The sequence below is a fragment of the Lemur catta genome, chromosome 21 (assembly GCF_020740605.2).
Source record: "Lemur catta isolate mLemCat1 chromosome 21, mLemCat1.pri, whole genome shotgun sequence".
Classification (NCBI taxonomy): domain Eukaryota; kingdom Metazoa; phylum Chordata; class Mammalia; order Primates; family Lemuridae; genus Lemur; species Lemur catta.
This window is the reverse complement of record NC_059148.1, coordinates 21,441,688-21,466,812: the sequence shown is the minus strand read 5'-3', so window position 1 is coordinate 21,466,812 and position 25,125 is coordinate 21,441,688. Positions and strand designations below refer to the sequence as shown.

General features: G+C 48.1%; 1 protein-coding gene across 1 annotated transcript in view; it reads right to left on the bottom strand.

Moving 5' to 3' along the window:
- The window catches only part of KSR2 (kinase suppressor of ras 2), a 333,794-nt gene that overhangs the window by 131,105 nt on the left and 177,564 nt on the right, over window positions 1–25,125 (bottom strand). Inside the window, exon 5 of the mRNA XM_045535030.1 lies at window positions 3,293–3,477. Coding sequence (XP_045390986.1) covers window positions 3,293–3,477 — 185 coding nt within the window. The remainder of the gene's footprint in view (window positions 1–3,292; window positions 3,478–25,125) is intronic.

The following is a 25,125-nucleotide window of genomic DNA, read 5'->3' as shown; positions in this document are numbered from 1 at the left end:
AGGTTCCTCCATCACCTGAGTCTTCTGCCACTTCCCTCCCTTCCTCCCCCTACTAATCACCCCCAGACCAAGGAATCAGGGTAAGCTCCAAGGATGTGAAGTCCTGTTTGCAGCCCACTCGAGGTGGCTGGGCACCGTGAGGTTCTGGGGCTCGGCCACATGATACTGTAATGCTGTCTCCAGGCATGAGCGTCAGGGGTAACGAGATGGCATATCACCACCCTTCACAGCGCAGACCAGAGCGAGAGCCGACAGTGACAAACGGGGAGACAGACTCAGCCTGGCAGGGACGCAGCCTCAGGGGCTCCCTTGGCTGGGTTAGCAGGGGGAAGGCTGGCACCCGGGCCCAAAATCAGGGAGTTCTCTTCTGAAATCCAGAGTGGCAGGGAACAGGAACTATGACGAGCACGGAGGAGCTAGCATCTGGTAGCTATATTCTCCCAGTCCCAAGCCCAACCTGGAGTCCCCCAAACCGGCATTCTCAGTGAGTCAAAAGAGTTGCCTAGGAAAAGTTCAGTGGGCAGGCCTTGGAATCGCAAAGTGTCTAAGCTCTGGAATGGACCTTCATGAAGCATGGACAGTTGGGGAAACCGAGACCCAAATAGAGAAAGGAATTTGCTGCACTAAAGGGATGGAATGCGGGCTAGAGTTGAATCTGGATTCAGAATGGACAAGATCAAGCGCCTTCCTGAACCTCAGTTTCCTGATCTGTAAAATGGGAATAGTAACGCCTGCCTCATGGACTGTAGTGAGCCTTAACTACGGCAACACAGCTGGCGTGCCAGGCAGAGACCAGGGTCACACAGGCAATTGGTGGCAGCACTGAGATCCCAACAGAGAGCTTCTCACTTCCAAATCTGGGGCCTTCTGTACCACACCAGGCTGCCTCTGTTGCTGTTACTTGTTAGAATCAACAGAAATACGACCGGTCCATGGGGGTTCCAGCTAATGCTCGGGTTACACACTCATTCTCCCACTGAGACTGAGACGCTGTCTTTCTCCTCTCTGGGAGATCACAGGGTGACCTCTTTGCATTCAAGGACCAGGACTGTCGAGAGGCGATTGTGCTTCTCGGGGCCTCTTAGCGCTGGGAGCTGCCTTTGTAATAAGTAAGGGCTTTGCTCCTGCCCTCAGGTGAGCAGAAAGGCCTTTCCTCTCCGGTGGAGCCCAGGGCAGGGGCAAAAAGTTAGAAGCAGGAAGGAGACGGTTTTCCTTTGGCCAAAACTAAAGTGCAGGACAGCGGTCAAAGCCCCAGAGGTGGCCATGCTGACATTCGCTCATAGGATGGAGATGGCCGAGGACAGATGGCGGCTGAGGCAGCTGCCCAGTGTCATGCCAAGGTAAATGCCAAGCACTCTTCGGGCCGTGGGAAGTGGGGGTGGGGAGGGAGTGAAGTATAAGGCATCACGCCACAGCAGCCCAAAATTAATCATCGGACCAGATGCTACTAGGGAAAGACAGCTAGCAAACATCACCATGACAGCTACCATCTATTATGCGCTTATTGTGTGCCGGGCACTGGGCACAGGACATGGCATGCCCGAGCTTACCTAATCCTCACAGCCATCCACGAGTTGAACTTGTTATTTATTAACCCCATTTTACAGATGGGGAACCTGAGGTTCAGAAAGGCTCTTAACCCACTCGAGGTCAGGCACGTGGCTCAAGAGTAGCACCGCCGGGATTCGAACCCGGGCGTCTGTTCCTGGCCGTGGCATCTGTCTCACCCAGCTGCTACACATTCGACACATCACCACCACCCCTGTTCCTCACCCACGCTCGCGCAGCCGCTCTCTGACTACCGTGCAGGCCCACCCCTCGCAGGGCATTTCTGCTCTGTCGGACAGTGATTTCTCTTGACAATTTAATAAATTGGCCTTCTGTTGTCGACCTGTGTGGGTCATGGGTGCTATTTTCGTTTGCTAGATGCGGAGCCTGCACGCCCTGGGCACGGAGACAAGGCGATCTCTGCATCGTCTCCTGACTGCTGTCCACGCGGGCATCTTCCTGTCCAGACCCTCGGCCGACTCCCGCGGTGGACGCACCATACACATTTGCGGGCTGTAAACCAAGTTCACCGTTCAGCCCCAGCCTAACCATCTGGCTGGATGCTGGATGCCATAGTTGCCTTTTGTCCAGGGAGAGAATTAATCAATTTCATCACATTCTCCAAGGGTCAATGGTGGCCCTTAAAAACATTTAAGAACCCTTAGGTAAAGGTAACAAACAGAGACCCCCACATTTAGAGAAAGGCTGGATATTTGAGGGATCGTGGCTATTGAATCGTGTGTGATTAAGCTCGTGTACTCCGGAGTTAGAAAGAACCAGATTCAAATCCCAGCTCCACGACTCAAGAGCTGTATGACTCTGGGCAAGTTCTTTGATGTCCCTGAGCCTCAGTTTCCTCATCTGTACAATGGGAATGAATAATCCATCTACACAACAGATTGTTCCAGGCACTAAATGAGGTCCCGAATGTGAGTGATTAACACGTACTAGAGCTCAGCAGACACCTCTTACCATTTTGTCAGAGCCGCAACAAAACACACAGAGCCTGTGGCTGTATTAAGGGTCAGGGGTTATTTCTTCCACGCTGTTGAAACCCTTCCTCCTCCTGAATAGCCAATCAATAAAAGTGGCTGTGTTAGCTGGAGGACTAGCTGGGCTTTCTTCAGGGGGTGCCCCCTCTGACCAACTCTGAAATTGCTCTGCAGATTGGGTCTCTGGGTAGAGGAGATTAAACGCCTTCTGAAACCTCAGCCCTCCATCGCCAGAAAGTTCCATTTCTGCTCCGAGTAATAACCGCTCTGTCTCCGGCAGAAATTTGTAAGCCCAGAATGTAAACCCCCCCGCCCCCCTGCAGGCCACACTCAGCCCAGTTTGCACCCAAATACATCTTTGAGATGCAAAGGTTATACGTATTGACCCAAGTGGGGAAAAAAAATACAAAATGTAATCACAGATGCCTTAGCCAGAGTGGCCAAGAAAAATCCTATCATCAGGTAGCTGAGAGGCAGCGGGGAGAGAAAGGGCTGATGTTTTCCTGAATGCCCTGCACGCCTTCTTTCATCTGTCATTCATTCACACCTGCAGGCAAAAGAGCAGGAACCGGGGACCAGTGACAGCAGCCAGTCAACCTCCCCAGTGCCAATTACACCCCCTTCAAACCCACCCAAAGGGGCGGGGGTGGCGCGGGCGGGGGCAGCAGGGCAGAGGGTGGCTGAGCCTGCATCACGGAGCCTTTCATGAGCCCGGGATAAAGCACAGAGAGTCTGCACCTGGCGCGACTTACTTGAGGAGAAGTTGGCCTCGGTGTGCACGGGAGGGGTGGAAGGCAGGAAGGGCGCTTGGCCCACGAAGAAGGAGCGAAGGGAGCGCTCGGACAGGAGCGGGGAGCGCTGCTGGGACGGGATGTTCTCGCAGCTGCCCACGCTGCTGTGGATGTTGAGGTTCAAGGGCTTGCTCTTCTTCTTGGCTCTGCAAGGAAGACGGAGAAAGAGGGAAAGGAAATATATCCAAAGGTGCACAAAGTTAGAGCAGGGAGACCCAGCCCGTGTCTCCCGTGAGGGGTCCAGAACCCATGGAGAGAAATCCGAAGGGCCCACAGGCTTTTAGGTAGAGGGAGAGAGCCTGGGCAAAGGGGGTTTGCCCTCTCGCCCCTGGGGCCCCCTAAGAAACCCCTTCAGCCATGGAATACAAGCAAACAGATGAGCCCTTCTAACGAGCTGCCCTTTGGCCATTGGGCAGACAGTGAATCCCAGGCTGGCCTCAAGTGAGTCCAGAAGATCTGTGTCGAGGTGGGGTTCGCCTCCTCTGTGTGTTTGGTTCCCAAATTCACTGCTCTTCATCCATATAAAAACAATCAACCCATTTCTGCAGACCTTAAGCCTGAAGATTTTCAAGAGATCCAAGCAGACTTGGTGGGATATGAAAACCATTTCCTCTCGGCCAGGACTTCTGGTGCTGGGCCCTTTCTTTCAAGCTCACCTGTGGCCCTATTTGGTTCTTGGTCCTATCCCTCCCAGGTGCCCCAGATAGCGGCCCCCTTAGGAGCTCAGAAGGAAGGGTGCTCCCCAAAACCATGGGCTGGATCGCAGGGAGCACCTTGGGGGCAGCCGCAAGGGATTGGCAGAATTATGCAGAGCCGGGACTCTGAGTGCCTCCACCCTCCACCCTCCACCCCTGCTCCCACCGCATAGCGCTGCTTGAGGGCGGGGGCTGGGAGGCAGCCTGCAGCCTGGGGAAGACTCTCCAGATTCAATACTGGCTTCCTCACCCTCGGGCGAGTCAGTTAAACTTCCCGGACCTCAGCTCTCCCTTAAGGAGTCCTTTGTAGGTTCTAGAGAGTATTAAATGAAATAATTCCTGTAAATTAATTAATACAAAACACTGTCGTTATTATTGTTATAGAAATGGGAATCCCTCTGATGTTTCCTTTAGAAGAAAGAATCTGCAGCTAAAATGAAGTGGAAGCTTCTGGAATGTTTGATCCCACTCCTGGGGACTTTTGAAGACCCAAGAGATTAAACGGTATTCTTTGTATGCCCTGTGCCTAGCCAAGCCACTCACGTATAGCAAGAACCCAAATATTTGCTGAATGGTCCCTAAATGGCACAAGGGAGGACGGTAAAGAGCAGTCCTTGCCGGGACCACCCCCCACCCCCCCGCCCCCGGCTCGCAGCCTGGGACCAGGGCTGGCTGTGACTTTATTCAAGAGAAAAGGCAGCAGGGATGTCTCATCTCCACCTGGCATGTAGGCACTGGTCCTGCCTCCAGCACAGCACATTCATGGCAACAACTGTGCAAAAAGCCACGGGGGCGTAGCCTCACATGGAATTATATACACGTAAGGAAATTGATGGGTAACTCACTGAAAAAGGCAATGGTGTGATATTTACACAATTCATTAGTAGAAATGTGTTATCAGTGCTATTAAACATCAGAATTATGCTTATGACACAATTTGATACTATGAAAAAGAAGTACAATGTTACAATGTATGCTACAGGTTGAGAATAACTATACCAGCAGGAATGGATCTGTTACATCTTCGGCATTTCTTAGTCCAGAGCTACCTTGTTCCAAAGCAGAGCTAAGTTACTCACCACATGAGCACCTGAATTGTAACCAGGCTTGATTGAAATAAGTTCAGTATGGAAAAATATATATAATAAGGTATAATGCCTTATTAATAATATTTTATATGCATCAAGTGTTGGGTTAAATAAAATATATTATTAAATTTTTTTTAAATTTCAATAAGAAAGCATGAGGGGCTTAGCAATTATCCACAGTCTAATGCTGAAATAAAAATACCTAGGTTTTCAAGATTCTTTTTGAATTAGTATTTTTTTTTCTGGCCGTCTTTCTTGCCAACAGATCATTAGGAGGTGAAGTTAGTTAATTTCCAACAGGATTCCTCACACTGAGAAACGGATGAAGAGGAGATACTTAAAAAAAAAATGGGATTCCAGCTAGGTGCTGATTAAGCTTTGATCTGACACCTCTAAAATTATAAGCATGTAACATGGACATTTTTTAAAATTGTCACTTTACCAAATAGAAGGTTAAATCATAATACTGATAACAACAGCAACCACAGTTACTATTACTGCTGCTTGGATTTGAGTGTGACCATGTCCCAGGGACTGTATCGAGTGCTTTCCATGCATGATCTCATTTCGGCGTCACAGTAACCCTAGGAGGGAGATGCTGTCATTATCCTCTCTCCACTAATGAAGACACTGAAACACCAAGAAGATAGGGGATGGGACGAAGTTGGCGCCAGCCTTGAAACCAGGCAGTGTGTCTCCAGGGTCCATCTCTCAACGGCCCCCACACCAGACCCTCCAAGGCAGTCCTGAGCCCAGACTGCTGCCCACCCTGAGCCCAGCTGTTCTAGCTCAGGCCAGAGGCACTGGAGTGGCCAATAACTGAGCCCATAATCTTCACTTTCACTTCATCCATCTCTTCTCTGGGGGCCCTTCCACCAGCAACCCCCACAAATCCCACACAGATATTTCCATTTGCCCTCCTTTCTCTAGCTCTGAGCCTCCTCGCTTTGGGGCAACTAAAGAGAAAAATGAGGTAATAGAGCAAAGAGGCGGGGCAGGGACTCCAGACATTCCTCATTGACTGACTCCCCCAGGGAATATCAAAACTGCCCCTTGCAGAATGCTTCTACTGTCTCTCTCCCTCCTTCATCTGGTGAACTCCTACACATACGCCGTGGTCCAGTTCAAATGTTATCACATCTGTGATAAACTCTCCTACTCCACTGAGTAGGGATAACTCATCATTCCCTCTTCTTACTCTCTTAGTACATGATCCTCCATCACATGCTGAGAAAACCCAATCTCCTTAACATGGTACTCCATATCCACCCCTACACACACCTTGACCTGGCCCCGTGGCCTTCTCACCCTTGGCATACGCTGTGGCTACCACCTGGAATACCCTCCATTTCTTTGCCTGGTTAATCCCTATTTATTTGTCTTTTATGACTTGCCTCTGGTGTCCTCTCCTCCAGGAAGCCTTCCCTGATACTCCCACTTCCCTCCTAGCCTGGCTTGGGTGTTCCTTCTCCTTCTCTCTCTCTATACATACCTAAGTCTGCAGTTTCCTATTCTTCCAAATTTGTTTTCCAAATTTGTTGTCTCCCAAGTGGACTGTGGCTCTTTGAAGGCAATGACTCTATATTGGTCCTTTTTCTGTCCTTGGCAACTAGCACAGAGCCTGGCACACAGAAGGTGCTCATTAAATGCTTATTAAATGACCATTCTGGATTAAGACTCTGGCACACATCACACTACATTCTAATTCTCTGTTTACACTTGACCACAAGCTCCTTGAGGGCAGGAACCACGCGGTTTCCACCGTTAAATCCCTCAGCCCCTAGCTCGGCACCAGGTGGATGAAATGAACCTCTTAGGCAGGCTTGGAAACATTTCTTCCCTTCCCAAGGAGCTAATTTAAGAGCACTCGCTTTAAAATTGCATCCAAAACCAATCTCGCAGCTCCTCCGACCCACGTCTCCCAAACTCCCATCCAGTCTGGCCAGGAGTGGGGCGCCCTCTTGTGGCCAAAGATAAGCCGCCTTGCAGATGTTCCCAGTCCTGGGTGGGGACCCAGGAAAATGTGTTTAGCCAGGAGGCACCCCACACACGCAGCCTAAAAGCCACGCTCTCCAGGAGGCCTGCTGCCCCCCGGCCTGGAGGAGCCCAAGTGTGCCTGCAGAATCGCCCCCTCCGTGCCGGGACTGCCAGCCCCGCTTGCCATAATATCTGCCCCGGGGGCTGCAGCCAGGACCAAAAAGGTGCTTCCGGTTATGGCAGCACGTGTTGGCTGACTCTTCCCTGCCTGTGCTTGAAGAAGAGAGAAGAAGGGGGCGGCGTTTCATTCCACACAGCGCCCAGCGCTGGAGATTCAAAGAAGCATCCACACCGAGATTTAGTGGTGAAACTCACAGGCTTTGGGGTGGGGTAGACCCGATCGTGACCTTGAGGCAGTGATCTCCCTCTTTGAGCCTCAGTTTCCTCCCTGGACAATGGCAGAGTCCTAATGCCTATCTCAGAAGGCTGTCATAAGAATTTCACGACATAACATGCTTGGCCCTGGGTCCAGCACACAATGAGGGTTCAGGTGATGTCACCTGTTATTAAAGTCACTATGGCCAGGTTAAGTCAGATGTCTATATAGCTATGGAAATAGACTTGAAGAAGCCAAACATCGAAGCCAAGCTGTGTTTGTTCACCTGAAACATCTAGCAGTTCCCTCATCCTGCCACAACCCTTGGCAAGGGAAGAGGACACAGCCAAACCCTCTGGTAACAGATAACATTATCTGGCACATAGAAGGTGCTCATTAAATGCTTATTATTAAGCACGGATGGGAGCCTCGAGGCACTGGGCCGCCAGATGACAAGTCCAGGTCTTCTGCCAAGAAGAATCAGGTCTGAACCAGCACAAGTTTAGCAGGAGCACAGTGACATCAGAGTCAGTCTGTGTTACCAGCTCACAGTACAGACGGAGCAGAGAAGGAGCAGATGTCAATCAATGTTAGCTGGACAGATGGGTGGATAAAAAGATGGATGGAAGGATGGAGGATGGAAGGATAGAGGAAGGGAAAGAAGGAAGGAAGGAAGGAAGAATGAAAAGAAAGAAGAAAGGAAGGATGGGAAGTAGAAGGATGGAATGAACAAAGGACGGAGAAGATGGGGGAATGGGGAAATGGAAGCACAGACAGAAGGAAGAGAGGAAGGGAGGAAGAAAGATGAAAGGAGGAAAGAATGGGAGGATAGACGGATGGGATGGAAAAAGAGAATGGGCAGATGGTAGAATGGATAAAGGAAAGGAGGAGAATAGGAGGATGGAAGGAGGGAAGGAAGGATGGATAGATGGATGCTTGGATGAAAAGATGGACAGAGGAAGGACAAAAGAGAGAAGGGGAGGAAAAGAAAGTGGGAGAATAAAAGGCTATTTGACCAGGGTAGAGTGGAAGGAAATCGTCCATCGCTTCCCACCCACCAAGGAAGCCTTCGTGGACAGGATGTGGGATTCACCTTGACCATCCACCCTCACCACACGGGCATGCTCGGGAGGGGGCAAACAGGCACAGGTGACTGTGTCTAGTGACTGTGGCTGTGTACTAAGATTCAGTGAATATTTTGCAATATATCGTGCAGAGGCAATTAAAAAGAACATCCGATCCCATGATCTTGGCAGGCTATTAAATATCTATGACACAGGGATCTTATCTGGAAATAGGGCCAATTCTGGAGAAAGCAACAAAATGAGGTGGCACAAAACATTGGAAAGGACAGCTCCATCCTCTGGGGCCGTATCAGCCCTGGGTGGACCAGCGTGCTTTCTGGATGGACTCCTGACAAAGCAGGCTGTGCTGACGCCAGCCCCAGGGCCAGGGCTGAGCTGAGACTGTGCAAAGACACCCAGACCTGGGGCCATCATCCGAGCTTAGAAAAATGCACTTGTTTTACCAAGTACAGCCAAGGACTATTCCAATGTTGGAATCCAAGAAAATTCTTCCCGCTTCCCTGATGCCTAATTTACATAGAACACCTGCACTAAAGGGCTCCTGAGAACTCTCACATCTTCTTCCAGTCAGTTCACCACGGCCCGTCTCTGGCACCATCATTTTGGTCCAAGCCACCTTCTTCCCTCACCTGGGCTGCTGCTGTCTTCTCACCGGAATCCCAGTTCCAGTTTTTTGTTTTTTGTTTTTTTTTTTTTTTGCTTTTTTCGTTATGTTAAGGTGAAATTCACATAATTTCCATATTCTAGATATTTCATAGAAATGGAATCACATAACACGTGGGTTTTGTGCCCGGCTCTTGCATTCGTCCTCGTGTCAGTACTTCCTTCCTTCCTAAGGCTGAACAGTCGGATACCACTTTGGATTTTTTAAGGCGTATTCTCCACCCAGCAATCAAAATGAGCTTTTAAAAACTATATATCGCATCACGTCATTCCCTTACTTAAAGCCTTCCAAAGGCTTTCCATTGCTCGTCCTTCCTGTGGTCCACCAAAGCTTCCCAGGACCCTCCACGCAGACCCTCCCACCTCTCCTTGTGCCGCCCCATTGTCACTCTCGGACTCTATCTGTTCTGGCCATCTGGCTGGTCCTTGACCACACCAAGTTCTCGTGCCCCTCAGGGCCTTTGCACATGCTGTCGCTGCCGCCTCGGCCATCATTCCCCATCCTGTCTGTTGGTGGAGACCCGCTCATCCTCTCGGCACCACTTCCTTGGATGCACCATCCTTCATTCTGAGAACTCGTCAGACCTCCTGGGTGCGCATGCTTCTAGCACCACCTGCTTTCTCTTCCTACGGCGCATCCCGGCTGGAATTCTGCATTTGCGTATGTGGTTACTGGGTGAATGTCTGTCTGCCCCCGGGCCTGCACCCGCCGCGCAGGAAAGGCCTGTATCCTGCGCACCTGACACAAAGCAGGCGCTTCGCCGCAGCAGAGCCGAGAGCAGAAGCCAGGTCTGCAGACTCGACCCTAGCCTCTGTGTCCTAACTCAAGCAGGAACAACGTGGAATCTTCCATCTTGGGGGAATTGTAAAGGAACGTGGCCCAGGCTCCATCTGCCCGTCAGGAGGGCTGGTTTAGCAGCATCTTCCCAGTTAATTCTCAAATCTGGGCTCTTCGAGGGCAGACACGCACCTGATTTCTTTCACTGACCCCTGGCCACCACTGGCAGATGGCTCTGCATTCAGAAGGCTCCGGATCAACATCCTTTTGCCAGCCCACCTATCCCAGCCCTCAGCACAAACGTTGTCAAGGGAAGTCCCAAACTCATATTTAGTCTTTGCACCATTTCCTCTTCCAAAAATTTGCTGGGCTTTGAGCTAAACAGAGCAGCCAGTTCACACGGCCTCAGTGCCCTCGGGTGTGGGGTTGTGTCCCCTTGAACTCAAAAGCCTTCCCCGGCCAAATCCGTCAGCATCTCATTAATGGTGTCTGCAGCATCTGGCCCGGCCAATTGGGAGGAAATGGCAGAGCTGGGAACAGACGAGCTCCTTAAGGTTTGAGGACAGGCAAGAGGACACATTCTCACACACCACCCTGAGCAGCAGAATGCCAGTCCGGCAACCATTTCCCCAAACAGGAAAGATGCACCTTATACAGGGCTGTGTCATAAGCTGTCCCTGTCAAACTGGGACGCTGCAATCCTTTGTACTTGGCCTGATCACATTGCCCACAAGGGGCCTCCAGGCAAGATCCTTTCCAAAATCAAAGAACGGCACAATGTTCTGGGGCAGGAACGTTTACAGACCCTCTGCTCAGCTGCTCAGAGCCCAGGGAACGGAGCAGTTTGAAACAGCAAAGCCCTGTGAAGTTCAACACCACGAGGACGTTTATGGAGAACTTGCTCTGTTCCTTGGGCACAGGCTGTAGCCTTCATTTCCGGCTGGCGTGCTCCCCGTGCATGACATTAATCACCTGGGGCCCTAGCAAGAAAAGGGGCACAGAGGAGCCAGCAAAACAGCAAAAGCTGCTTGTCCCCAAGCATGGGACACAGGCAATACTTTAGTGAAGACTTTTTTTTTTTTTGTATTTTAATAGTAAAAATTTGAAAAATCAACTTTGCACATAAACTCGTAATTTCATAGCAATTATTTTATGTAAAACAGACTAAGAAGGAGAAAGGAAGAAGAGAAAATAGGAGAAAAAGAGGAACGTGAAGATGGAGGAGGAGGAGGAAGGGGAGATGTTGGCTGAAAAGATGTGAAGGAAATTATAGTGCAGGTCCCCACAAAATGGCTAAAAAACAGAGTGACAATTGCAAATGTTGGCAAGAATATAAAGCAACCAGAATTCCCGTAAAGCCCTGGTGGGAGTGTAAATTGGTACAACCATTTTGAAAAAGGACTTCGTAGTATCTACTGAAGCTGCAAGTAACCTCTGACCCCACAATTTCAGCCCCAGGCATGTACCTAATCAAAAACGGGCGCTCACATCCACAAAAAGACCTGCAGAAGAATGCTCGTGGCTGTTATGCATACGGCCAAACAAAGGCTGGCAATGTCTCCATGTCCCTCAATAGTAGAATGGATAAATAGGTCACAGTATACTCGTACAATCGACTACCGCATTGCAGTGCAAAAGAGGAAATTTCTGCTACACTACAACACAGATGAATCGCAAAGACATAGTGTTGAGCCAAAGAGACCAACCACAAAAGAGCACATGTTGTATGATTCTATTATGATTCTGTTTACACGAGGTTCAAAAACAGCTGAAACGAATCTGACAGAGACCAGAACAGAGATTTTCTTTGGGGAAGCTGCTGATTAGAAGGGGACCCAAGAAGCCTTCTAGGGGGCTGGAAATATCCTCTGTCTTGTCCAGGGGGCAGCTACGTGGGTGTACTGATGCATAAAAATTCATCAAGCTATGTGCAAAAATTGTGCACTTTATTTTTGCATGAAAATTATGCCTCACAAAAAGTTTTTTTAAAACAGTAATAAAAAGACAACCAACCCAATTGAAAAGTGGGCAAAGGGGACTTGAAGAGGCATTTCTTCAAAGAAGGTATACAAATGACCAACAAGTACATGAAGAGATGCTCAAGGGAATTAGGCATGAGGGAAACGCAAGTAGTGAGATACCACTTTAAACCCACTCAGACGGTCATGACCAAAAACTTAGAAAATAACAAGCGTTGATGAGACGTGGAGACATCGGAACCCTTGTGCATTGCTGGCGGGAGTGTAAAATAAATAGTGCAGTTGCTGTGGAAGACAGTTCAGCAACAGCTTAAACATATATGATTCAGCAACACTAATTCTAGATGTATCCCCAAAAGAATTAAAAACAAGCGTTTGGGCCAGGTGCAGTGGCTCATGCATGTAATCCTAGCACTCTGGGAGGCCAAGGCGGGAGGATCGCTTGAGCTCAAGAGCTCGAGACCAGCCAAAGCAAAAGCGAGACCCTGTCTTTACCAAAAATAGAAAAAATTAGCCAGGTGTCCTGACATGTACCTGTAATGCCAGCTGTTGTCTGACAACAGCAAGGTTAGTTGCAATAGAAACTCTAAGACCCCCAAAGCCGAAATACTTACTATCTGACCTTTTATGGAACAAATTCACTGATCTCTGCTCTAGACTACCTGCCACAGATGTTAGTCAAGAAGAAAACCCTCAAGAGAGCCAGAGACTGTTTGGGATTTATTTTCCCTCAAAGTACAACTTCTTTCTTGACCTTCGGTGTCTAAATGACGGATATTCTCCACCCCTGCTCACTCTTCTCCCCATAAACCAGTCACAATGGCCTGACTTGTCCAGGGTTGGGCACTGGGAATATTCTTTAGTGCTCAAGGGTAAAGCCCTTTGCCTAAAATCTACACTACTCTACACAGCTACTAAAATTTAAATTAATTTCAGTAAGAGCATATTAAAAATTCTGTTCACCAGCTGTAACAGCCACAACTTAAATGCTCAAAAGTCACATGTGTCCGGTGGAAACCATACTGGACAAAGCAGACAGGAAACTTTCCCACCCTTTCCAACATTGGGTTTGGACGTCGCTGCTCCCAGCGTGGAAGGGTGTGGTGATGCCTTGCTCTGCTATTAGATCATTCGCTCCAACTCATCCCTCTCTCCTCTCCTCTCTGCTCCTCTCCAAGTGTGATTTTCATCCCCCTATAATAGTAAAATTAACTGTGCTTAGCAAAAGCCGGGAAGCAGCTGAAATATACATCACAGTGGACTGGTCAATTACGTTACGGTAATTCCATTCAATGGAAACGGTGTAGGTATTAAAAAGAATCAGGCCAGAGAGAACACCAACATCTGTTATTAAATGGGAGTAGGACGAGGCAAAAAGAAAAAAACAATGGATATGGTATGGCCTCACTGTGGCTTTAAAAGATATATATTAATTCAAAAAAATGATCCACTGAATATTACCAGGACAGTAAGGTAGGTAACTGGACTCCAGCAATGAAGGAGGCGGACAAGAGCCACACTTCCCTTGGCCCCATGTCCTGAAAGGGGAATGCAGAGCAACAGATGACAATAAGGAAATACCAGTTCCTGCCATGAGCTACGTGGAGAATGAAAGTCCGGTGCTGTGGAAGTGTCTGGCTGGTGGGGTAGGCACGGCATTTTGGCTGAGACCTGAATGTCTGGGAGCGGCCCGACTAGCAAGATCTGGAGGAAGACGGGACCAGGCAGGGAGGCAGGAGCGATGTCAGGGAGTCCAAGGGACAGGTGCAAGGCCAGGGCAGGTAGACTCAGGTGCACGAGGAGAGAGGCAGAGGTGAGGTCAGAAAGCATCATGGCCAGATCACTGCAGATCCATGTTTGCACTATTAGGACATGGGCTTTTATCCAGAGAGCCACGGGACTCTGCTGGAGGGATTTAAGAAGGAAGAGGATGACATCAGATTATTTTTCAAAGATCGTTCTGCCCAACGTGTAGAGAGCTGACCAAGGTGGTGGAAAGAATGGAATTGGGGGATCTGGGATGGAGGGTGTCGGAGTCACCCACACAAGAGAGGATGGTGGCTTGGAGCACCCTAGGGGCCACGGAAGTGGAGGGATGGGAGGGGACACAGCTGTCCCAGGACTTGCCAGCCGATTCAATATGGTGGGCGTGAGAGAACAGGAGACATCAGATGCCTCCTAAGATGACGTGTCTCATAGAAACACAGTCTTAGAGACACTCACATGTGTATAAACACTTTCTGGAAGGATTTACAAGGCAGTTGGCAGTCTGGTGAGGGGGCTGTGGATCTCGGGAGTAGATACTTTGTCGCTTCTATACTTGTCTCCACTATTTGAATTTAGTAACTGCAGCATTCTTTTATACACATAATTTTTAAATGACACACTATTTTTTTTGCCTGAAGCTATTTTTCTTTTTATTGTATTCAAAGAAAAAAAAAACCCTAGAAAACAGAGGTGCAGACATTAAATAACGTGGTCAATTGTTATTTAATATTTCAATGATGTTTCGTTATTTTTTCAAGAAGTTTTACATCGAAGATCAAATCTAAGATGGTAACTGATATCTCGGATTTAGTTGACAAATACAAAAACGTGGTTGTGTAGAAACTCCTACAAAATATACATATTTATATGGTACCTATATAAATACATATACATATATATGAACATATGCACTTGAAAAATCTGTAAGATGTTTTCAGAACAGACATATAGTGGCTTTTTTTAGAGTGGTTTTGCTCAGTGACAAATCAGTACTCAATATCCACCAAGAGCTGATTTGAAGAAAGAATGAATTGTTCCTTATATATATGTATTCCCCTCTTGTCCACTAAGAGACTGCTTCAGATCTAGGAGGAGAACAAGAGAAGAAAAACGAAAGAGAGAGGGGAGGGTGGATGTTCTGGGGTGGGGTCTCCAAACCTTTCCTGCAGAGAGCCAGAGAGGCAATGTCTTCAGCTATGCAAGTCACACGCTGTCTGTTGCAACTACTCAGCTCTACCTTCGTAGCAGAACATGCATTGTGGATGACGTTTAAATGCATGGGCATGTCCATGTTCCAGTAAAGCTATTTTCACAAATGAGCAATGGGCTGAATTTGGCCCTTGGACTGTAGTTTAACGCCAACCATTGTTCTAACAGAACAACGTTCAGAGTAGCCCCTCAATTGCACTCCCCTGGCCCACCCAGAGCTGCATCCCTGCCACCTGGGCTTTATCTGGTGTCTTTCCTTTTCCGGTCCTGACACGCCGCTCCTGGGAGAGGCCGGGTCTTGTCACTGGCAGCTGTCTGCTCCTCCACAGCTCTGACCACGTTGGGAGGTCCACATTTATTTCTCTGATCACTTGATGAGCACGAGTCTCTCTTATCCATTTGGAAGTGCCAGGAAGAAGGGGTGTGTCTGATTTGTGCTCTCTGTGCCAGGGCACCCAGCACAATACCCGGCATACAGAGAGTGCTGATAAAAACAGTTGAACTAAATGGATGCACGAATGTCCGGGTGTCGCCACTACACGATTACACGGATGTCCACGGGCTCCCCGTGGGAGTGGGCAGGGAGGAGGCGGCTGTTCAGTGGATCTGTTTCCCCTCAGTGCTATGGGGAAGAGGCCAAGCTGGCACCACCCTATGGATACATTTCTAATAGGAAGCATTTGCTGCACAGAGGGGCCGTGAGGGGTTTGACCTGCAGGGAAGGTTAGTGCCTGTGTTAGCCCACCTGGCGGGGTGAATTCCAATACCCATACAACCGATGTCGGCACTAAGATCCGTCTACCTGAGACCCAGGGGCCAGGCGCTGTGCTCGGGACACAGTATCTCATTTGGGGTGGGAACAATTAGTACTCCCATTTTGCAGTTAAGGTAACCGGGGTTCCCAATAGTTAATGTACACAGGTCGTAACTCAACACACGCCAGGGTGCGATCGCAGATCTGGCGGACTCCAGAGCCAGTTCCTAATCACTCTGTTAATTCCACTGTAAGAGCTGATCACATACATTCCCATTGCACAGAGATGCCTGCACAGACAGGAAGTTCCCCGGGTTGCTGGTTTCAGGGTTAGCTGGGGAGGACCAGTCTTTGACTCGCCCTCTGGGCATCTTGCCAGAGGCTGGCCTTGGCCAGTTCTTTCACTGGGCACAGACAGAGCTGCCTCTTCTCCATGGAACAATCTGGAAGCCCACGACCCCCTGTGGAAGACCCGCTGCCCAGCAGGGCCCAGCCACCTCTGCCATCCTCTGAGCTCATCTAGACAGTGACCCGGACGCCGTCCTGTAGGCAGATCTGTGCTGGCGTCCAGGCCCGCTGATCTTCCTGCATCCCTGTGATTAGCAACTAATCTTATTTTTTTGTTCCCCAACCCATAAATCAGTTACAGACCAAATATTTACAGAGGCCATCATTTCCGACTGAACCAGGGCTCATGACAGCCCTCATTATTAGCAAGGATGAGTGATTTTGGGCAGAGATTTCACGGGCATGTGGCTGGATGTTTTCTTTTAGGTTTCCTGCCTCCTCCCATTGCCCGAAGAAAAGACAATTTCCAAGATAAATTGGCGCTGAGGTCTGTTCTCACTGTCTCCCCGGGGGCCGAAGGGACGTGGGCAGGCTTCCATCAGCCCAATAAGTGATGCCCCCCGCAGAGACATGGCCAGTGCTGGCTTCTGCCCACTGCTCTGAGCCCCCCTCCAGGGCCAAAGAGCCGAGTGTAGGGTCATCTGACTCACAAACACCCCCTGAAATCAGACACCCTGAAGAGGACAACAGAGGGGCCCAGAAGAGGAAACAGTAGCATCACTAACCCCAGCCCATGTGACATGTGGGCTTAGGGTGGTTTGGCCTGTCCAGGTGGCAACCACAGGAAGCCACATGTCAAATTGATAAGATCAGCAGGTAGGGAAGCAGGAGACTGAGTTCCTGACCTAGCTCTGTCATTATCTACCTCATTTTGGGCTTCAATGCTGGTTTCCCCTCCTGTGAAAAGCCAGGATTTGCTGAGTGTCCTCTTCTGTCCCTTTCTGCTCCAGGTATCTTGGTCCTAATTATAACAGCTGCCATTCATTCGAGCCCTAACTGTGTGCCTGGCTTTGTGCTAAGCATCTTATAGTTCCACTCATTTTATTCTTTAAGATGGGATCTGCATCTCCAGAAGAAGAAACAGAGGGTCAGAGAGACTAAGCCATTTGCCCAAGATCACACGGCATAGAAGTGGCAGAGCCAGGATTTAAACGTGGTTTCTGTCTGATCCCAAAGCTCGTAGTTCTGAAATATATCACAGCCTCCCTAGGACCTGGATTTGCTTGGAACACCTGGCAAGGAAGTTCATTGTCACTTGGATTCTCAACACCCCAGCATGTCCAAATGAAAGCACCCTAGGTCGGTTCCTAAGAAAATGCAGCACTGGCCATTGCTCAGAGGATGAGCCAGCAAAGACCCTTCTGTGTGCAAACAAGAGGTCAGCTGGAAATATATTATTCAAGGAAGTTGAGTATTTTGCCACCTATGGAATATTTCACAGAAGTTTGTTTTTTACCCTGGGGAAAAAATAAACCAAGAGTGAATCTTTAGGAACTTGTCTGAATAGGGATATATTTGAATCTATGGCTTATAAGATCCACACTGAAATCTGCCCATCAGAGCCCAAGAAATAGACCACAAACAGCATCTACCAGCTCCTGGGGGCTTGAGGAAGACTCAGAGGACGCTGGGGCTGGCTGGCCAGGCGCCCCGGGCCAGCTGCTTAACCTCCGTGAGCTCTCAGCTTCCTCGCTCGCAAAATGAGGGTCTCCGAGCCCATCATCCTTAAAAGCTCATCCATCCTCAACGTGATGCCGCCCCCCTCTTCTCTAGACAAACAGCACGACCTTGCGCAGGTCAGAATCTGGGAGGCTTCGAGGCTTCTTATTTATACAACGGGATAACCTCTCCTGGCTCTCTGTCTGCTCCTTGCTTCTGTGGGGGCAAATGAGTCAGCATGAGCTAAGCAGAGAGCACAATTAAGCCTCACCAAGTATGATCCCACTGGTGTGGAATTTCCAATAATTCAGTCATGGCCCTCCTACCATGACTCCAAGAAAAAAGTCTAAAACTCTTTTTCTATGGGAGTTTGAAGAACTGTTGCTTGCAATCAGTGGGTTTTTTTCAAAGCCAGGCTTTCGATGTGCTTTCAACTTTTGTGCCCAGCAGTAACCTGTTTATGATAGAAAATTTGCTTATGTGGGATCAAACAGTTGATTGAAGGTGGGCCCACTGCAAATTGTAACTTAACATGTTCATCCACGTAATTATTCCTGCTCAGTTGGACTCATGTATGCAAATATCTGAACTGTTTTGCTGCCTTGCAGGGGACTCATTTTGTGACCAGCCGGCAGGCACCCTACTCCCCTTTAGGGACTTCTCTCTCCTGCGCTGTGCACAGTCTTGCTGGGGGTGTCAACTAGGGGACATTCCATTCCCCAAGTCACCAGGTGTCAATCAGACCAAATCGAATCTCTCAGGGGACCGTGAATCTTGACTGGCATGACACATGTTGGAAAAAGTATTCAAAGCTCAGTTTATCTAGTGGTGGTTCCCCCCCAAATAATCCTGTCAAGTCATTCCTGCCACTTAGAGCCCCCAAGACACATGGATCCTGTCCCTTTCTGAGCCTGGGTCTCCAGCTTTGCTGTCAATCCTGAGAATTATCCTGTAAGCTTCCAAATGAGTTCATTTTCTGCCTGAGCTAGCTAGAGTTGGCTTCTGTTGTTTGCAACCAAAGACCCCTAATGCATCCTTCAGAACTCTAAAGCTGAATTTTTCTTACAAAAAAGTCTATAGTTCAATTTTTTACTACGTCAGACTAAGCACCCTCAAACTGCAAAGTTTCTCACATCCTTTGGGATGGGGCCCAGAGATCTGCATTTTAATAAACTCTCCAAAGATTCCTTCACCCTCCCCAGAAACACAGTTCTACATAATTCTACATCAATGACACTTGCCCGTGCCATTACTAGTAGGTTTGGCACAGGCTGATGCTCTGGAACAAAATCCCTTCCCCATGCCAGGTTCTGCCCAGGCTCTCCAAGAAGCAGGCTTCAAAGCCTGACGGTTTGGGCCACAGAGGCCTGACCGGGGTTGGAGCGTGCCAGAAGAAAAGAGGAAATGTGCCACTCCAAAGGACACTCTCTAGGGTGGCCACAAGGGACACAACTGCATAAGCCATGAAGTCATCATTCCTGTAAGCGTTGGGGACTGAGGTTCTACCATCCTCCCCACTGGAAAAGTCCACAGTGTTTATGTCAAATTCTAAGCCCCATTTAGGAGGAAGTCCCCATGTAAGCACACAGAAAGAGCAAAGTAAAAGATGTTTTAACAGAGGAATGCTTTAATAACATAGGATGCACCCACATTATAGAATACTATGTGGTCATTAAAAAGAATGCAGCAGTTCTATAGCAGGAGTTGGAAAACTTTTGCTGCAAAAAACCCGATAGTAGATAATTATAGGCTTTGTGGGCCATGCAGTCTCCATCACAACTACCCCACTCTGACTTTGTAGCACAAAAGCAGTCCTAGGCAATACATAAACAAATGGGTGTGGCTGTGTATCAATAAAATTTTATTTACAAAAACAGGCAGGGGGCCAGACTTGGCCCAGGGGCCACAGTTGGATGATCCCTGGTCTACACAAACAGATGTTTGAAACTCCAAGATACATTGATTTTTGGAGAAAACAAACTGCCAAACAACACCTATAGTGTGATCTTACTTATATAAATATAAATCTATGCAAACATAAATATGTATAGACATTTATATAATGTTTGAATATATTCATTGTATGTTAGTATGATGTATTTGAGGTCACAGAAAAAGAACTATAAGTTTACACTGAGAAAAACAGGGAGAGTATGGGGGTTGAGGGAACTTCTGGATTTGACTAAGGGTGTGAATATTTTACAATGGAAACTCCTACTGTATGTGTAATGTGTGTGTAATTTGCAAGGCAGGGAAAAGGAAAATGGGGGTGGGAGGAAGGAAAGAAGGAAGAAACATGAGACAGAGAAAGAAAGGGAGGGAAGAAAGAATGGAGGGAGGGAGAAAGAAGAGAGAAGGCTGTGTTCCAATAAAACTTTATTTACAAAAACAAGCTGTGGGCCAGGTTTGGCCCACGCCCATAGTTTTCTGACCTCTGGTCTAGAATATCAAGTCCAAGAGGGCAGGGTCATGACAGTCTTATTTACTGCTGTATTCCTAGTGTCTAGAACAATCCCTGGCACACAGTAGGGGCTCAAGAAATGGCTGTTGAAACAATAGAATAAAACCCAGCCTTTCAATATTAACCTGGAAAACTAACAACTCAACTGTTAGCCTAAGTCCTTGACATGAGCACGTATAAAGCAATTTGGCTGTGTATTACTCATTTAAATGTCTCGAACTAATTGCTGCCAGCACACAGGTTAATTAAATGGCAGTGATCTTAAAAAAAAATTCAGTTCTCATTCGCACATTATCACATCAAAAGGGTCTTGCTCTGTGGCACTTCGCTGGCCGAGCAAACATTCTGCGCTGCGTCTAGAGACCTGTTTCCCAGTTCTCACCAGGCACGAAAGCTGGTCCTTGGCCCTGCAGGTTTCCAGACCTGCAGCAAATCTTTCCATCTCCAAGGAAACCACATCTCTGAATGCCACACGATGTTTTCCAACCACCGGCAAACAGATTCCGAACCAGAAGGGAATCTGCAAACCTGCTCTCAAACACAGCGACAGCGTTTCGGGTGGGACCCAACGTGGGCTGACAATGTTGCAAAGGTGCCTTTCAAAAGAGCACAGGCCAAGTTTTGGAGGGGAGAAGGGAGGATAGATGGGAAGCTGTGCAAGCAGATTTTAAAGGAGAAAGAAAACTACTGCACTTTTGGACACTTTGTTCCATGGTGCTCTGGAATCGAAGGCAACTGGCATCTCAAATAGTGGATTGAGGGAGCAATGTCAGTACAACCTTTAAGTCCTGGAAGGACAAAACCTAGAGTCTTTCTGCTGCAAAGAAAGATGGTGGCTGGGGACACTGAGTCACTGACCCTCACCTTGAGCCACAGCCACCTGGGAAACTGGGTAAAAGGCTCCCCTCTCCCTCTTGCATATACAAATTCACCTCCCCTTCCTGTTCTGCTGCCTTCAGTGTGACTTCCGTGCCAGATTCGGCACCAAGGTGAATTATGCATCAGTGAGGTTTGGCAGGTTGACAGAGACCAACGCTGCCCACCAAAGGCCATGCTGGGTGCAGACAGGAGCCATCATATCAAAATGTCCTGAAAGGCTCCCTCCTGCCTCCTGTTTGCCATGGTACAGAATCTCTACGATGTGCGACTGGTTCCATCACCATCTACGGCATCTATCCCAGACCTCTTGTGGATCCCAAAGCATCCGGCAAGGTGGTATATGTCATGGGCCACCCTGGAGCTGAAAATTAAGCCCAGGAGCAGAAAGAAAACCAAGCTTTTATAGTAAGAAGTGCTAGTGGCCCCTGGGGCTTCCCCATGCTGGGTACCGGGGTAAACATTTCCACTATGTTACCTCCAATCTTCAGAGTGTATGTGGGAGGTAGAGGATCATGTCCCCATTTTACAGATGAGGAAACTGAGGCACTGAGAACGGAAGCTGCTTGTCCAAGGACCACAGAAGTGGCATTCCACCCAGACCCGGCGGGCTCCAAGTCTGTGCTCCTTTGCCTGTGCAGGGTGTCACCACCCTCAGGATGGTGGGGGCTCAGGAGAAGAAGAGATTGCAAACATGGATCAAAAAGAGACTAGGGGGCCGGGCGCGGTGGCTCACACCTAAAATCCTAGCACTCTGGGAGGCCGAGGCGGGTGGATTGCTCAAGGTCAGGAGTTCGAGACCAGCCTGAGCAAGAGCGAGACCCCGTCTCTACTAAAAATAGAAAGAAATTATATGGCCAACTAAAAATATATATAGAAAAAATTAGCCGGGCATGGTGGTGCATGCCTGTAGTCCCAGCTACTCGGGAGGCTGAGGCAGTAGGATCGCTTAAGCCCAGGAGTCTGAGGTTGCTGTGAGCTAGGCTGACGCCACGGCACTCACTCTAGCCTGGGCAACAAAGCGAGACTCTGTCTCAAAAAAAAAAAAGAGAAATTAGGGAACAAAAAGACAATCTAATTAGAAAATAAATAAATGATGTGAAGAGACATTTCTCCAAAGAAGATATACACAGGATGGCCAACAAGTCCACGAAAAGATGCTCAACATTATTAGTCATTAATGAAATGCAAATTAAAACCACTTTACATCCACTAGGGTGGCTATAATTTTTAAAAAATGGAAATTAATAAGCATTGGCGAGGATGTGGAGAAATAGGAACTGTCGCACATTGCAGATGGGAATATAAAACGGTGCAGCTGCTATGGAAAGTTTGATAGTTCCTCAAAAATTTAAACATAGAATTACCATACGACCCAGCAATGCCACTCCTAGATATGTGTATCTGAAAGAGTTGAACATAGGTATTTAAATGCACGTACACACATGTTCAAAAGCAGCAGTATTCATAGTAGCTAAAAGGTGGAAATAACCCAAATGTCCATCCAGGAATGAATGGGCCGACAAATTGTAGCATATCCACACAATGGAATATTATTCAGCCATGAGAAGGAACGAGATTTATGGCGTGATAAGCCTTGAAAACATTACGCCACATAAAAGAGGTCACAGTCACAAAAGGTCACATATTGTATGATTCCATTTACATGAAATGTCCCAAACAGGCAAATCCATGGAAACAAAAGCAGATTGGCAGTTGCCAGGGGCTCCTGGAAGCAGGGAAACGGGGAGTCACTGTTTAATGGGTACAAGGTTTCCTTTTGGGGTGATGAAAATATTTTGGAACTATTTAGAGGTAGTGGTCACACAATATTGTGAATGTACCAAATGCCACTGAATTTTTCACTTTTAAATGGTTAATTTTATGTTATGTGAATCTCATCTCAATAATTTATAAAAAGAACATGAAACACACAGAAATGAGAAGGCAGGGTGGTTATGAAAGAGGACACACGGACGTCAGAAGATCTGGAGGTCTTTGCCACCAACGGGCGACCCTGTCCCCAAGCAGCCAATAGTCTAGTTGAGAAGCCAAGACCAACTCCCACAGGAAGTTAAACAGAACAAATAAATAAAGACAAATGATAACACAGTGTGATATAAACACCATGTTCCTGTTGGCCTTGGGTAACTTAAGAATAGAATAGAATAAAAGATGCTTCAGAGTAAGAACCAAGATACAATGAACCACCCGTGGGCAACGGATGACTGGCCAGCCCCCTTTCACGGAAGCCCAGAGGATAGGGCTGACTTTCTAGAACATTCCTGAACTGCAAGAGGAAGATCATTTTCCAAAAACTAGACATCCTCCTCCCCCACGTCTCTGCTTAGGTCACGGAAGATGGGTGGCTGCTTCTACGGACCCCTGTTTCTCAAGGTCTGGGTCTCCAGAAACAACAATCATGACAGACAATAGGCATGCTGGTGAACCCTCTTCAGCATATGGTAAGTAGGTGTTTGATAAATTCTGGGTGGATAAACACCTCCTTTACATAATAGTGATGTTTTCAGCATTCTCACCTCCTCCCCGGCCCTATACCGGGTGCCTTCTGTGCACAGTCCCATGGAACCCTCCAGATCCAGGAAGCAGGTCCCACCATCAACCCCACCGACAGATGGGACACTTGCGGCTCATAAGGGGGACTCACTTGATCTAGTTAACTGCCCACTAAGCAGTAAAACGAGGCTTCTGGAAGATACTCTCCAATTCCTATGCCCTTGGTCAAAACCACTCTGTTCTTTCCTTCTGAATAAATCACTTTCCCCTAATTCTATATTCTTTGGTCTAGGACAGTGGCCAAAGGGTTGTCCCTTGGCCCTTGAGCTTCATCTTAGGGGAGGAAAGAAAGGGTTAACCAAAGGACCTGAAAATACGTGTTGAGGATGTAGAGAAATCAGAACCCTAGCGCACTGTTGGTGGGAATATACCATGGCACCGCTGCTGTAGAAAACAGTACAGCAGTCTCTCATATTGGAAACAGAATTACCATAGGATCCAGCAATCCCACTTCTGGGTACGTGCCCAAAAGAACTGAAAGCAGGGACTTGCAGATATTCGTATGCTCGTGTTCATGGCAGCATTATTCACAACGGGCAAAAGATGGAAGCAACCCAAGTGCGCACCTACAGATGAATGGATAGACAAAATGTGGTCTACCCATGCAACGGAACATTATTCCGCCTTAGAAATAAAAGAAATTCTGACACATGCTACAACGTGAATGATGACATTGTGCTACGTGAAGTAAGCCAGTCACAAAAGGACAAACACTGTATGATGCCACTCATACAAGGTACCTAGAGGGGTCAAAATCACACAGGTAGAAAGTAGAATGGTGGTGGCCAGGGGCTTTGGGGACAAGGGAATAAAGAATTTAATGGGTATAGAGTTTCGGTTTGGAAAGACAAAGAGAGTTCTGGAGACGGATGGTGGTGATGGTTAGACGACAATGTGAATACACTTAATGCCACTGACTGTACACTTAAAAATGGTCAAAACGGCAATTTTTATATTATGCATATTTTACTGTAATAAAAAAAATATGTTGGTGAGTGGATTACCCAAACTCTGATCATGGGAAGCGGAGATGCCACAGGGGGGTCCCGTGGGGAAGAGAGAGAAAGGGAGACACCAGAGGTTACTGCTTTTCTCCAAGGAGGCCAAAGTGAGGCCCACCAAGGCCCGTGGCAGGGACAGGACTGTCATCCATCAGGAGGAGGAAACCGAACTTGTGCGAGTGGAAGCTAACAGCCTGCACAGTGACAGAAGCCATCAGCCGGCTGAGCTGACGCTGGTTCCCTTCCACCTTCTCTGCAGCTAAATATCTTTTCTAGCCGTGTGCTCTCCACCTGCTCAGAGCCAATTTAATTAGAGGTTCAGGGCTCCCCAAGTACCAAAAGCAAATGCCAAGTTTATGACCATTAGCAAAGGTGCCGTAAAACTCGGGCCCACTGAAGTACAACTCAGAGCCACCTGCCACCTGCCACTCCTGGGAGGCTCCTGGGCCCCGGCTTGGGTTTCTTTCTGGTCCCCCTCCGCCCACGATCAACACACTGCCT